The 16270-nt window shown below is 42.5% G+C and overlaps 1 protein-coding gene across 11 annotated transcripts in view; it reads left to right on the top strand.

Moving 5' to 3' along the window:
- magi2a (membrane associated guanylate kinase, WW and PDZ domain containing 2a) overlaps positions 1–16270 on the top strand; it is a 224191-nt gene that overhangs the window by 57846 nt on the left and 150075 nt on the right. For 9 of the 11 annotated variants that reach the window (XM_010738926.3, XM_019278453.2, XM_019278454.2 and 6 more), the window contains one exon: positions 10392–10508. In XM_010738926.3, the coding sequence (XP_010737228.3) occupies positions 10392–10508 (117 nt within the window). Of the gene's footprint in view, positions 1–8616; positions 8847–10391; positions 10509–16270 lie in introns of all 11 variants that reach the window. The other 2 variants (XM_027272508.1, XM_027272505.1) reach the window with 2 other exon arrangements.

The following is a 16270-nucleotide window of genomic DNA, read 5'->3' as shown; positions in this document are numbered from 1 at the left end:
CTGCTGGTCGACGGCACAAATTCTTGCGTCCAAGTTCACCAAAGTTTAACTAGAGCTCCAATGATTAGTCGATTTAATTGATTATTTGTCAACAAAAAGAAACTTTAAGAAAAAAATGTGCAAATTGTCTGATTTCACCTATTCGGATGTGAGTATTTTCTGGATTGTTCAGTCTTCCATGACAGTAAACTGAATATCTTTGGGTTAGGAACAAAACAAAGACATTTGTGGACGTCTACTTGGGATTCGGGATCAATTTTTTTCACCATTTTATTGACCAAACAACTAATATGAAGAAAATGATTCATCAGTAATTAATTTTAAGTGCTGCTTTGAATGGACCTTTACTGTTACACCTACATCCCAGCCCACTGTTTTGAGACAAGTGGTCTACTTGCGTCAGACATGCTTCGTTTGTGACAGCAGGACTTTTCTTTTGTTGTCTAAACCCGTTCACATCGGCTGTATCAGACAGACAAAACTCTTCCAGTCGATGCTCGAAACTGCTGACGCTACAAATGAATAAATAAATAACCCCATTTGAGGATTATTATGTTTCTTCTGCAAATATAGAAACAAGGAAAATGAGAGAAGGGAGAAACAAGCCTGAAATAGGAGAATGTGGAAGAAGGTGGGAGGGAAATGACTCAACAAAGGGAATAACAGAAAGGACTAAAAGTGAAGAGATACAAAAGATAAGTTAGATGAATGAGAGTTTAATTATTTTTAATGCATTTTTGGCTCACTACGTTGCAGTTGTTTTTTTGGACTGCTGGAGAAAAACAAAGCAGTAAAAGCTTGGGTAGGTGGCAGATTCAAGAATTAGGACAATAGGAGTAGACAGAGCAAACTGAAAACTCAATATAGTGAATGTATACCTGAAGAGGTGATAATTGTCCCATCCTGTTGCTCGCACTTTTTGTGCGTGTTCATTTCTTGTTTTGGACACTAGCTTTCAATACGTAACACCACTCTTTCCAGGTTACTCATCTGAAATTGACTGGTAATTTGACTAATTTGCTAGTGAGAGTTGAGAGGAAGCAACTTGCCAACATATTTGTGGAGTCAGATGCTTGAATACAGGTTAGGAAACACCATCTAGATCAAGTATTCCTGAAGCCATGGCATGTACAAGTACAAGTTGATCTTTTGCTCCAGCGGTTGTCCCCTTACAATATGCAAGACAGAAGTTGGGAAGTGAAGATGGTTGTAGAGGAGATTCAGAGGAGAACGCTTGATGTGAAAGACAGTCTTCCAGCCAAAGCAGTGTCAATGGTGATTGATTTGATAAAAAGTATGAAATCAGCTGGAGTGAAGTGTGCAGCTCATATTAGTGGCAACCTTTAATTCACTTTCATATATCCCGAATCTTGCCCTGTGTGCTCATGAATAGCTCGGCTCCGAGTTGTAAAACAAGCCTTTTCTCAAGGAGTGACATACCTGGAGACATAACCATTTGCTGAAGTACTTAGCAGCAGCCAGTGGCTTTTAGGTAAAACTGACAGTCAGGCTGGTGTGGGCAGCCAAATTTAGCTCTCAGCTTGGGCAAGGGTATGATTCAGAGGTTTAGAAGCTTAAATACAGCTTACCACAGGGACAGAGAATGGTGTTAGTGTTTTGATGTTTCGGTTGACTTATGACGGCACAGCCTGACATCCGCCGTTGATGGGTCAAGACATCGTTTAACATGATCCTCACCCAACATTTGGCACATATCAAGGCATGTATTGATAAATACCATGCTGTGTGGATTGATGTTCTTTAGACATCAACCCTTGAGTACAGAAAACTGTATTGAGCTTCCCTTTGGCCCATTTCACACATGTACAGTATAAAGGGGCTCATGTAGTGAAATGTAATACTGGTATTAGTATTACTACTCATTGCTACCAACACTTATTTCTGAGGTATAACCACCCACATAATAAATCAACTTTGTCTTTCACACTACATGCAGACTCCAGCTGTGGTCATTGACTCATTAAGACCGCGGTAGGTGGTCAGTGTTCGTTCCGTTTGCATGCAAATCACAGCTGGTGCTCACCCAATAGCGTATGTGCATGCAAATCAGTCTGCTCAGTGGAGGTAGAGCACCTTGTGGAATCACGTGCTTTTATGCAAAAGCGGGTTCAAAGGAAGTTCAGCCAACTTTTCGGTTCACAAGTGCGATTTCAGCAAATCAACAAAAGCAAATACCTGCACCAAATGTTCTGACTGTGCCCTCACATATTCACCTGTACATGCAGTAGCTGGAGCAAAAATAATGTCACATCAGGATGCAGGTAGAACAGAAAACAAGACTTTCATGCAAATACCGGAGATAACCCCAAAAACTGTGATAGGATTGGTTTCTATCCAAAATCTAATCTGGACACAGATCACATTTTGATAGGTATAAATGGTGCCATATGTGTTTGAATGCACAGGAGGTTCAGAAATGTGAGGTACCGTCTGCTCTCCCATGCTGTTCCCCATCAATCCAATGCTTAGCATGGCCACTGGAAGGCATGGCGGCACGTGAATGGCATATTCCATTTCCTGCTCCAGCGGCACTATCAGTGTCCCATTCCCAGGATAAAGTGGACCAGGCGTCCCCCGCCAAGAGACATGCTCACACACAAACAAGGCAGCTGGTGGGCTGAGTGAATTTCTATGGCAATGGGTAAGCTGGGGATGGTCAGCATAAAGCAACAGAATGAAGGTAAGCTGCGTAATCACCTGTGGGATATGGAGAGCCGGCGAGACAGTATGGGCGTGTTTTCAGGCTGGTGTTGTGTAATTTCAGCAAATGAGCGCAATTTCTTTAAAGGCAAGTAATGTTTGTCTTTCTGAATAAAGATTTCACAGCTCAGCTTCCAAAATACTAAGCTTACTCAGCTTATTCTTCTTCAGCACCAAGTCCTTAAATTAAAAGACAAAATGTGATGTTTGCCCATGTACTCTAGAATGACATATAAAGGATTTCTGATATGATGCGGAAATTAAATCTGTTTTAGAATCTGATAAAACTCCTTTAAGGTTTGGTTGAAGTTTAGGGTCAAATACATCTTGGTTAGGTTTAGTGAAAGATGTATAATTTCCATTGAAATGGCTGTTTTCTTAAGTTTGTCCTCAAAGTGATAGTAGTAACTGCTTGGGTAAGATTATTGAATGATGGTGGTCATGGTTGGTCCGGTGTTTTGATGACCCTTGCATCCACCTCAATGCTCGCTTACGTGGACACCATAGCAACTACTTCCGCCTTTGCTGAATGGGAAACAGTCAAAAACAGATGAAAACAGATGAAAACAGATGTTGCTTAATCATTTGACGTTTATCTATGGACGGTCCCTTCTTAAACCATGACTAAAGTCTTTTCCACATCTTAAAAGGTTTTCCATATTTTAATCTACTGTATTCTACCACAAATCTTGTCTACTTTACATTACAGCTAAGCCATTGGCTTCCATTCAATCTAGTACAATATGAAAAGTGGTTAAAAAAAGAAAAAAAGAGAAACTTGGCTTGGCTTGTGTTACTTTCACAGTGAACAGAACTCAAGCCAGTTACATGAGAGTTATTTTATCCATGAATTGAATGGAAATCAATGGCTGCCTGGAGCATTTACCAAAATACACTCAAAATCCTTAGTAATTTTGCCCAAGCCCAACTGTTAGCCAACATTCTATTTTCACAGTAACCAAATTGTGGTTTAGAAACAAAATATTTGTCCCAAAAACATTTAATTTCAATCTTGTGTGTGTGTGTTTCTAAACCCATCTGAGAGCCAGTTGGTGTTTATGGATTCCAGCACTTTCACCACAGAGCTGGCATCATACATGTTCATTGAAGAATAATCAGTGGCGCGCAGTGTGTGTGTCTGGTGAAACTGGCAAGGTTTTAAGCCCATCCTGATCTTTTAATTAGTCTGATTATCCAAACAGCTGTTTGCTGGAGCTCCCTGTGACTTTAACGCTCGCACACACACACACATACACGCAGTGTGATAACGCTACATATGTGACTGCCGTCGGGTGCCCTCTGAGCGGGGTGTGATAAATATTGTCAGTGTGCCTCTGATGACGGCGCTCCAAGCTCTGACTGACTGTCAGCACACCCTCCCCGCTGGATTTGTCTTGATAAAGTAGAAAGTTTTCAGACTTCTGCAGGAGACTTTGAAGACTTGGCTGTCACAATGCTGCTGAAGACTTTTGAGTGTGTGTTTTGTATTTACGTCCATCATCATGATCTTGCACACTTTTTTGAGTCAATTTTCAAACTCGCTGTTCGCGCTGATGCAGTCAAGTCTATATTTTCTGACGAGCTGCTCTATCGCTGCAGTAAATCGTCTCATATTGTAACACAATGCACCGTATTTGTTTTTTAAATTCAGTTTCTGGTGCAGGGATTAAGTAGAGAAGACAGCTCAGCATAAGTACACATTTGGAATCTCTGCAAGCTCTTCAAACATTTGCAGATTTGTCACATTTTTCACTTGTTTTCGAATTGAATTTGCTGGCTTGAATTCTGTTTGATTCATGAGTCAGTAGTTGGTCTTTTTTTTTTTGTTTTTATTTCTGATTTGATTATGTAAACCACTTCATGCTGTAAATATATAATTGTGTGCTGAACTGTTTTCTGAGGGACAAAGTGATTTAGTTTACTTAATACAGGAAAATGAGATGTCTTTTGTACTGAATCAAGCAACTGAAAAGTTTGAAATCAATTTTAACCTCACATTTAATGCTTAGTGGAAATAGCAGCACACCTAGATGCACTGTAGTTTTCGAGACAGTAGAAGGAGTCATACTAAATTAAACAAGTAACTAAATCTTCAGAAAACTGAAATAAAAAAGCCAATTAATGTGTTTCTGTGCACTGGTGTCCACCAACAGTTGGTATCATTAACTCTCCAGTCACGTGCCATTAAACCACTGCAGTGGAAGAAGGCACAACAAGACCATGTAATTACAAGAACATCACTCTAACCTCAAGTTAATGAAAATGATTGCATTGCATTAATATATTCATATGACGGCTCCACCAAGAGCTGATGTTTCTCGGCTGCCATTTTTAGTCTTTTTATTGTCCCATGCTTCGTGTACGTCATGATTTATTCACCAAGTCTGTTTCCATTGCACTTTGACGCATTATCCTTTTATCGATGCACCAACTTTTTACCACAGCCAAGTGTAAAATTAGTTTATTTCTGCTTTTTTTTCCATTTTCATCTTTTCCACTACAGGTGGATGAAAACACACATACCGTACAGAGGGTATGAGAGAGAGAGATGAGTATGACCTGCAATAAAGATCCTCCAGCCAGTATAATAAATTAAGCGTCTCTGTACCGACAGAGGGATGGTCCAGTGGTGGCATTAAAGATAAAGTCTTGAACCTTTTTACAGGTTTGTCTTTACAGAGTACAGACATCAACGTGAGTTCAGTTCATTAGTTTCTGATGAAAAACAAATTGGTAACACGAATAGCAGCCAGAAAGTACAGCCTCCGAAATTGGTGTGCCGTTGCTGGTAGAAATGCTGGATCACCTACGCATGGTGATGGATTGGTAGTGTTCCATTAAACTTTGATACTTTGGTATTTTGAAGAGTTTAACCACCTTTCTTTGGGAAGGTGAGATTTGTGTCTTTGACATAAACGCTCATACAGTGACCATGAATATATTTCTACAAGAATTCATGGCAACCCATCCAATACTTTAGAGATATTCCAGTCTTAGCCTAAGTCATGCATTCACTGGCCTATCATCCCTAGAGCCACTCACATTGCTACAAACTAAACTGATGTTAAACTGTAGTCAATAAACCATGAATTATTCATCATGAATGCAAACACAATTTACATTGTGAAAGCCACAATGAAGAGGAAGAACGTATGTTTAGAACTGCCATGTCTGAAGGGTGAGTGCTGCTCCAGCTCAGCTCCCTCTGAATGTAGTTACAGTGGTAGCCAATGCTATTTTGCGAGCTCTACTACTTTTGTGCCAGGGTATGAGGCAGTTAGCTCTTATAGCACCTCTATCCCCCGGAGGAACCAGCTGCTGTCTTGTTTTTTGACTCTCTACAGGCTGTTCTTTCTCGTTCCCGGCCTCCCAGGGGATTTATATGACACCTGCTGAGCCTAAATGGTGGATTCTCTTCTTCTGCAGAATGGCAACGATTTTCATTCACCCATCTGTTTAGGAAACAGTTATCATGGCTGAGCGTGGCTCTTAACATGTTAGAAATTCAAGGATGAGTCATTTTCATTTTGGATCAGGTGTTTTTTAAAAATGTCTGTTACCTTTCCTCAAGGTCAAAGTCGAAATAATATTCGAATAATGGGTATTGTTGTCATTTTCCGCTGATTGCCTCATGCACCAGGGAGGAGTACTGTCAATCCACAGTCTCTACGGTCTCCTTTTTCCTCTCTATCTCCAGCCTCTCCCCTCCATGCTGCCTCTGTCGCACACCTTTCTCCGTCGGCAGCATCACGTATCCGTGACGTGATAGCTTCGATGTCTGAGTTGCAAGAAATGATGAGGAACAAAAACAAGAGAGAGCATCACATCTGTTTAAATGACCTCCTTCACCCTCATACACCTCACTGACTGCAGACCAGTGGAGCCGCTGCAAGAATTGGACTCTCTTGCATCGCTGTATGTGCACGGACACGTACACAGGATCTATTTTTGGATACCCGGCCAAATATTGGGCCATATTGAAGAGAGCTGCAGTCACCAGTGTGTGTTCTCACTGCGGCTCAGTGACTCTGAAAGGAAACTCATTTTGACTGATTACTTAAGCCCTGTTTTGTAACAATTAATTGTTTAGTCATTCAGGAAATGAACACTGGAACAAAAGTTGAATGAATTTGGAAAAAACAACTGAACAAAAGGTGCTCTGGTGCTCGCAAGGTTATGGAGATTCAGATGTATCTATTTGTCTATCCAATATGCCAGTTGTTTACAGTTACTATAGGAGGAAAATCTTGTATCTTTTGACTATGACTATTCCATTTACATAACAGATACTTGCACGAAACTGAACGCATTTTAATAGCAGTCACCCTGGCTCCTACTGTTACTAGTTTTGCCCCGTATGTTTGATGAAACTTTAAAGTCTGTGCAAAGTAAGAAAAAATATGTGTTCCAAAGACCAAAGTGTTATTAACCACCCAGCCAAATTTGAATGATTAAAAAAATTGACAAGTTTATGAAATTAGGTGTCAAAATCAAGTAAAAATGAGCAGCTCAGCTCCAGGACTGTGGGGGCGTGTCCTCTGAATGAGCTGAAACCACGCCCACTCGTGGGAGCAGTGGAGCAGCTATTTTAAAGTGACTGAAATGTGTCAGATGAGTTCAGAAAACGACATGACTCACTTTGAAACACTCTGAGCGAGATGAATTAATCTCTAGCTCCGCTGGGGGTGCAGGGGTATGCTAAGGGTGGCCTCAGCGTGTCATCGAGCCACCCTTTAAGGACCGCCCACAAAATCCTGGACTGAAAACTGGTGAAAAACTGTTTGAACCTCTAACTCCACATTTCATTAACAAAGTCTTTTCACATGTTTTCAGCAACTATTTTCCAACATATTGCCTTTCCATGAACTTTTATTGATTTCCCTATTGGGGACGTGGATCAGGAGGGAGGAATCACTTTTCTTCAGTGTTTTTTGGCTGGTTCCTGTTGCTGGAGTGTGAGAATTTGATACTTTTCTCTGTTTTTTTTTATCATTGTAAAGTTTGAATATTTGGGTTTTGGACAAGTCAAACAATTGGAAGATGTCAGGTGAGGAAATGGGAAAATAATGATGGGAATCTTTTTGAAATAATGAAAATAATTTGCTGCCGCTCTGCTGTACTTAGATGACTAAACATCTCAAAGAGAACGTCTGACTTCTATATGTCAAAGGGCTGCACATTCTGTCATAATTTCTGATTTTATTGCGCTGATAGAACACCCATAAAATGTGACATTGTTTGGTTCTGTTTTCGATGTTGTGAGCCTCACAGTCAAGCTGTCTTTGTGGGCCTGCCAATGTGTATACAAGCACATAAATATATGTCATTACTAAAGGAAGATTAGAAGAGGAGCAGGAGATAAATGAAACGATTGCATGACCAGAATTGGCAAAAAAATGTGTCACCACGAACCGCCGATGTCGGTTGCTAAACACAGAGTAAACAAACAACTTAATTAGTAGGAATTCTGCACAGCGGGAGCTGGACGGCTCTGAAACACTATGTTTAGTTTCACCATAGAGTTGTTGACAGTAAAAAAAAAAAGGTCAGATTTGGGCCATGTGGATGTTATAAGCCGAGTGTGTGATGTGGCAGGGGACGGTTTTTTAATCTGGAAGAGGCATGTGAAGCAGATGTAGTGCCCCATGCTGCAGATGGGGGGCATTGCAGGACCTGAGAATCTGGAGGGATCCAATAGAAAGAGGGATCTCAGTGCGATAGGTCCCCAACGCCCCCTCCCTCACTCGCAGCAACACACACTCTCCCTCGCACACACACACACACACACTTCTTCTCTTTCCCGCTCTCTCTCACACACTCTCTCTTTGCCTCGGTGTCTCTCAGTCACTCATTCTCCGGCGCTCTCCTGTTTCATCTCTCCACGGTGGAGTGCAGAGAGAGGTGATTCAGCTCCCTTGCTGGCTGGCTGGCTGGCTGACACTGGCTAGATTGGGGCAAACAGAGGCAGAGTTGGGGACCTGAGGGACGGGACAGCACAGAGAGGGGATTCCGGCAGGAAAGATCCGACGCAAGATTTCCTTCAGCGGAGATTATTTGCATCACAAAACCTGTGGAAAGAGGACTCAGACACTATACCGGCTGCACAACTGCTGTCCGCACAAGAGGTGCCATTTAGTGTGTTAATATGTGTGTGTGTGTGCTCACCTTTTCAGTATGCAGATTCATTGGCTCGGCTTCTTTTCTCATGCAAATTGTAAATTGGCTGGTCGTGCTGCTTCCACGTCTTTGACAGAGACACAGATGGGAGCCGGTCTCTCTCTTATTCAGGTTTGCACGATTATAACGCAGAGCTCCGTGAATTAGTTCAGCTCTGATGGATTAGTGCATGTTGGTGAGTGTGTGGTTTGTGTGTGTTTGGACACACGACTTGAAGAGCCAGAATGTGCTAAATAATAGATCTCCCCCCAATATGACAGAAAAACTTCCAAACTAGGTTATCCTTGCATTCATTTGCCGCTCATTATATTTCCTACAATTAAATTCACCTTCTGTCTGTGCGCTTTTATCGTCGCCTGTGTTTTTCATGTTTGGATATGTCTGTCTGCACATGTGTGCGTTGCTGTCATGTGCATATCATGCCTGGATGTCACTGCCTCGGGATCACGGTAGGAAAAAACAGAGAGGTGGGGGGTGGCGGCTAAATGCTATGTGGCACCATGCCAAGTTGCTGCTTTACAGAGGATGTTGAAGGTTAGACGAATGTCTTCTCTGTGCTCCTCTCCTCTGCTGCCTTACTTCCACGCAGAAGAGTAACAAGAATGACAAGTGTGTTGGTTTAAAGCGGCACCGCGAGGAATCCCTTAAGTAACATAAGTCGAGCCCCGTCCTCGCATCTGTCCTGTCCTGCCTCCATTTGAAATGTGATTGCGAGTGTGTGGCGGAGTAGATAGATGGAGTATTTGTTTGGCGGGGCTGGGGGAGGTGGGGTTGATGCTTGTTTTAGCTTGCCTCCCCTCTTCCTACTCCCCCCCCCCCTGGGATTTGCCCTTGCTTTTCCATCTCTCTTATACCCATCCTCCATTTCCCTGTCACCCCCCCATCACTTTTATTTTTTATCTTGTCCTGCTGAGCCGGCAAGATTTACTGGTTTAAAGTGGAGCTCCATTCACACAACTGGGACTGCCGTATAGACAGAGAGGAAAAGGGAGGACTGAAGTAAAAACAACCCCCCGGGGGGAAGTCGTGGGTGATTTATATGTAGACATTTCTCCACATGTGTTTGGCCACCGCTCCAATTAACACCTTCACCAATCGGTGGCTGCGCTTGACAGATGCTGAATCCTGGAGAGGGCAGAGTGTATTCATTAGCGTCGGCTGTGTTTGTTTGTAGGGATTTAGCAAATTCAAATTGTTTACTGTGGTTTTTCAGTGATTTCTGGGTCATTTGTCGCTGCAGTGTTTGAAGCTTGCTCTTGAAGTTTCTGGAGATTGGACACAAAGCAGTGCAAATGAAGCAATGTTTTTTTTCTCTCTTTCTTTCTTTCTGGATAATTCACAAACACGTCAAGCTGTCCCCGTTTCTCATTGAGTCACCGAGTAAGTTTCTTTTTTCCTCTGGGCCGTTGCTTTAGTCTTGTCACAAGTGATTGATTTGAGGGAGGACGTCTGATTCTGATTACTCATTTCTTGCCCCCCTTGTGTTCCTCCAGGGGGCGTGATAGACAAGGACCTGCGCCACTACCTCAACCTGCGCTTCCAGAAAGGCTCGGTGGACCACGAGCTGCAGCAGATCATCCGGGACAACCTCTACCTCCGCACCGTCCCCTGTGAGTTACCTTGTCCTTGCCCTACCTCCCTTCAAACCCTGTCAACTCCACTCACCTTTGATATTCTTTCGCTCTTGCTCCAAAAGTTTCAGGTTCCCTGTGTGGCAGTTTGTTTGTAGTAATTTGATCTATTAAAAATGTGTTTAAAGGGATATTTCAGAGATTTAGTGGGTCACTACCATAACATTGTGGGTCCTGTGAGAGAGATACGACCATACAAAGTCCAAAGAATTTCCCCAAAACACTAGATCCTACATTTCCTGTAATGCAACTCAGAAGTATCTTTCCTTACACCCCCCTTCCTCCCTGATGACATCACTATGACATCAACAGGGTAAACCTAATGTGTAAAATCATTGACATGGCCCTTTAAAAGGTGTATAAATACATCTGTACATCAGTCGACAAATAAACCACAGCTCGAGGACTGCTCATTCTCTTCCTCGTGCCGTTGGATGATTAAAAAGGCTGCGAATCACGGGAAGTCTGAACATCTGCGAGTGTGAAAACCTCTGCTGCTGATGAGCACTGTCTGATAAGGCTGAAAGCTCCAGAACAAGCCACTAATTGGATTGTTTTGTCACATTTTTCGCACCCAACTGCTGCAAACTCATTGACACAGAGCAAACCTGAGGTCAGGAGGCACTGGCTGGGAGCTAAGCTGCGATGTACAGACTTGACTCGAGGTCATAAGGGTACGTACACAAGCATAGAAAGTCAAGGGTCTATCCATGCACGCTTCTCGAGTTTAAACACTTTTAAAAATACTTCATGCGTTGAAGAAATGGAATATTCCAGCCGAGAAGAGTGCACTTTGCTCCAGCTTGGATCAAGCTCGTATGGACGGTTTAAAACTCAGCCCTCTGTCCTCTAATTAGTCACATTAACTGCACCACAAAAGCGCACAGTTGAGTAGTTATGTAGACAATCAAAGATGAGATTTGTCAGGCTTTACGTTATTGACACTAAGTGTTTTTAAGCTCAGTGCAGCATTTCAAACTCAGTGCTTATCTGTGTTTCTGTGTTGTAAGTGTGTGTGTGGCCTTTATCAGGCTTATTAAGCCCCCTGTGTGTACGAGCTTAGACTTACTGCTTAATCCATATTCTTCTGATTCCCATTTGCCATTTTGTTTCCTTAACATATGCTCGTTGCTGCCAGTCAATCGGCTGTGATATTAAAGGGTTAGTGTGTGTTCTTATCTGTGTGTGTGTGTGTGTGTTAGCTCTGCATTAGCTTTGCCGTGCCATTAGGCCCAGCTGTCTGGTGGCTAACTCTCTCCTGAATTCTTAATGGAGGAGCATTCTTCAAGGCCCGGAGAAGAGAGAGCAGATTTTTTCGCTGGAGCCACTTTTCCGTCATCCTCTCTCTGAACAGAATACAACAAGAGAAACCAAAAAAAAAAAAAAAGACCCATTTGTTTGCTACAGAATTGTAATTTTCTCTGATAACCACTCACAGAGCTGCTGCAGGGAAAGCATTGGAGATAGGGAAGGAGGTGAACAGTAAAGAGGGAGAACAAATGGGAGAACAAATAGAGGGAGAAAGACACAAAAGGGAATGGAGGGAGAAGACATGATGATAGGACACAGGCTGTGCTGTGATAACCACATAAGCAAATGGACTGCAGATAACTGTTGCAGGGACAGGGAGGGAGATAGAGAGAGTAAGGGGAGGTTAATTTGTGCATTAATGAAGCTTCAACAATGGGCCTCAGTGCTGCTGAGAGGAAGAGGGGTAGTCATGAGCTGGGCTTTTTATATCTGAACTGATGGATGGATGAGCCCATGTGTGGTTCTGTTGCTTCTCTGGCTTTTCGTTTACACCTTTCTCCCTTCAATATGTGCTGTCCATGTTAGTTTGTGTGACATATTTGGCTATTACTCTCTAAAAAAGGGTTTAGATCCCAACAAATCATCCTGGTCAAGTAGGTCATAAGTGACATAAAGCAACCTTTAGTGCGATGACAAACTGATGCTTTGGTGGATAGATTGAAAGAGAGGTATACTACTGATTAGATACAGTGATAAGTGGATGCACTGACAGATGGTTAACTGACAAATAAACAGACAAATAGACTAGAGAGGTTCTGTGGCTGTCAAAGCATAGTAGATATTTTCTATTAGCCTGATTCCAGATCAATGAATTGCCCCTAACTTTGAATATTTCAGTGATTCAGTCAGGTCTGGTGTTTCTGTGCCAGAGCCCTGATCCATTCCAAACAAAAATGGCGTGTGGACGTGATTAATGATATTGACACAACGTAAATCAACATATTGAGTTAACAACTTCTGTTTCGCCTGAAATAGATGTTAAACAGGACAGATAGACCTGTCACTTCTAATGGTATGGGCAACATAACCGAGTGAAAAAAATGTGGCAGTGTAATACTATTATAAGGGGTGTCACAATACTGATTTTATATCAAAAATCAATCTAAATATTTCAATTTTGAGTATCGAAATCAACAGCAGCTGTTGTTGTAAAGTACCCTTCTACCATCTAGTGGATCTTCTTTTTGTGTTTGTGTTTGTTCTGAACATATGGTCTTAATGTGGTACATTCCAAAAAAGACATGGTCAGATCAGACTTGATACCGTAGAGCTAACCAATGAACTGTTGATCTAACTTAAGACTCGATAGTCAAACAAAGGCATAGTTAGTAGTGCTGAAAACAAATGGTTACCTTTCTATTGCAGGACCTTTTACAGGGACACCAGGAACCTTTTGTACAGTAGTTTCTAGACCCCAAAAAGCCCCTTCTCTGAAGGGAGAACATTGGTTCTCGAACTATCAAGGCAACAGTTTGCTGTACCAATTATCTCTGAATGGACACAAGCCTTCAGGCCACCACAACTTATGTTAAATATTTTACTTCTTGATTTAGTGCCAGATTTTAGTGTTGATTTACACCCTGTTGGTCACAAATGAACCAGACCACATTTGGAGGTGATCAGGCTCGTATTGTGATTGGATCTCTCAACCAGGTATGATTACAATCTATACAGCGTTATCGTCTTCTACCCAACTACTTGAAAGGTCGTCTAACTCTGATCAGATGTTATTATCCAGATAAAGATAACAGGTGTAAATTGGAGCTTTGGTTCACATGTGGACAAATGATATGGAGATTTCGGAGTTAACAACGATTTCATGGATGCCTGGTGAGATCTATGATCAGTGATAAATCTAAGTGAGACAAAGGGCGCGCGAGAGAGAAGAGAATTGCAAGTGATTGCTCTGAAGTACTTCATCACAGCAATTTAAACATAACCCTTGAGTAGTAAAGAAGAGACATTTTTTCGGGAGGATGGAGGCTGACGGGCAGACAGTCGGAGAGTTACTGCCACCCATACCAATCGTGGATCACGGACGGAGTCAGCCAGGGCAGCTAAGGCTGTGCCAGCTCTTAGACAAATTGCCTGGTTGAAATCCAAGGTCAGAGCATTAATAGCGTGAGCCCATGTGAAATCAGGCCTATCGTTTGGTAATCCACATAGATTTGATGGGGGAGATAGAGAGCGGAGAGGAATAAGTGTGTGTCGACTAGTCGTGACTCCTGAGTGGACTGCATCAAGAATGGTTGAATTATTTGGATGAAATTGAACTGGAAAGCACAGCAATTAAATGTATAGATTTTTATGATCCAACTTTAACACAGTTTCACACAGCCTGTGTGTGTGTGTACTTTCATTTGAAGCCTTCAGAGCAGAAGCATATTTGAAAACAGCTTGAAATATTTGTCTCAGTTTGACTCAGCATGCATGTATTTGGTGTAAACCAGGCAGAAAATACGAAGGAGTACAATCTGGTGCTACGGTAGATCCATGAAGACGTTTCACCTCTTATCCAAGAGGCTTCTTCAGCTTGACTGACTTGTGGCGAGCCTTGGTGGGATCATTAACCAGGCCATTGTTTCCTCTTGGTTCATTAGTGCTCCTTTTTGTAACGACTGCCGATAGTCGTTAAGGTCACCTGAGGTCCAGTGTGAATTGTTGTCCAGTCTCCTGGGAAAGGGCTGACAGCATTATAAGTAAGGGGATAAGTGGAGTCTGATCCAGCTTCCTCTGTTGAGAGATGGTTTCTCTACTTTTACATAATTAGCCTCCTTCAGCACCCTTTCAAACCACTTGTCCTCTCTATCCAAAATGTGAACATTATTGTTACTAAAAAAGTGTCCTTTGTCCCTAAGGTGTAGAAAAACTGCTGAGTCCAGTACTGATGAGTTGGCCCTTCTGTGTCGAGCCATGCATTTGTTAAGTGGCTGGACTATGGGTCTGTGCACTCCTCACTGCAATGGACTGCATACAGCAGATTGCTTTTCTGGGTGTGGGGACTGCAGTTTTTAGGTTGTACGAAGTTCTGTCTTAGCGTGTTGCTGAGTTTGAAGAACACAGGGATTTGGAACATGTAAGGGATGACAGTGTTGTTGCGTCTGTCCTTCTTTTCTTGATCACCTGCTGTGTTTGTGTCCTACCTGGATCTTGTGACCACATTCCCAAAGGTCCAGTTGGGGTATCCACAAGCTTTGAGGGCGTCCTTCAAATGTTGGCACTCCTTTTTTTTTGAGCTTGCACAGTCGGTGCCATTTCATCAGCCAAGTGTTGCAAGGTTCTGATAACGCCTCACTTGTCTGTGTGTGGGTTTTCCTGTAAACCCCAATGCAGAGGCCTTAGTTGACAGCATCCTCTCGTGTGAACTTGATGTTCCCGTCTACTGCGTTGATGTGATCATGAATGCTTGGGCTTTTTCCTGGGTCCCATATGTCATCCACATATCTAAACCAGTGGCTGTGTGTTCCTCTTAACCAGTTTAAACCCCATTGTGTGGGTTGTACTGGAAATAGGTGGTGTTGAGACAAAGGTCCAGTAATATCTGGTCCGGACTAGGGTTTGTTCTGGTGTGTCTTGAACCAGTCAGTGCTTCCTTCCTTTTGTAACTTTTGTAAACACTCCATAACCCTTTTCTTGTACCCATTAGTGAGGTCCCATCTCAGTGATTCATGTGTTTGAGTCGCTCAGGAGTGTGGTGACCTTGGTGTGATAGTCAGCCATGCATCTTCACTTGTCTGCTGGAAGGATGGTGATATTTTGGTCCCTGCTCGGTGACGTCACAGTCTTCCTTTCCTGGATTGTAAGGTTAGAAGCCTTGGCATCGGATGAGCCTGCCGATACCTTCAACCTGAGCTGTTCTCCTCTGCTCTGCTTCCTCCCAAAACTAAATCAAATATATATAAAGTGCAGTGCTTCTATTGCAGAGAAATAAATATGTGATAAAAATATGAAGTTCATCAGGATTATGTAAGTCTCTACTCGAGCTGTGAGCCAGTAAGTCTTTCATGTATTTATTATATTTGCTTCTTTTTTGTGTTTGCCTTCCTCTTCTTCTTGTATTCTTTCTGTTCTTTCTTGACACCAGCACACACTCTTGTTCGTATTGTTCTGAGCGCTGCCTTTTAGCTTTTGGACACAGTAAAGCACTTAGAGGGAAGAGTGCTGTCTGTCTTTGCCTGTGAATGAAAGAGCTGATGATTAAGAGGTCAGCAGCAGGTAAGAAGGTGAAGAGATGCTCAGTCAGGATCTCACTTCCCATTTCACTCAACCCCTCTCTAGATGACATGAGAACGTACACACTGACTATAGCTGTAACCTGCACTAGCACCTTGTTTGCTACCTAAGGTGCTATATTTATGGATTAGAGAGTGCCCTCAAAAAAGCAGCGTCCATAGCATGTACTCTACACTTCTTTTTGCTGATGTAATGTA

The sequence above is a fragment of the Larimichthys crocea genome, chromosome XX (assembly GCF_000972845.2).
Source record: "Larimichthys crocea isolate SSNF chromosome XX, L_crocea_2.0, whole genome shotgun sequence".
NCBI lineage: Eukaryota > Metazoa > Chordata > Actinopteri > Sciaenidae > Larimichthys > Larimichthys crocea.
Note: the sequence above shows the minus strand (reverse complement) of the source record. Positions and strands in the feature narration are given on the sequence as shown.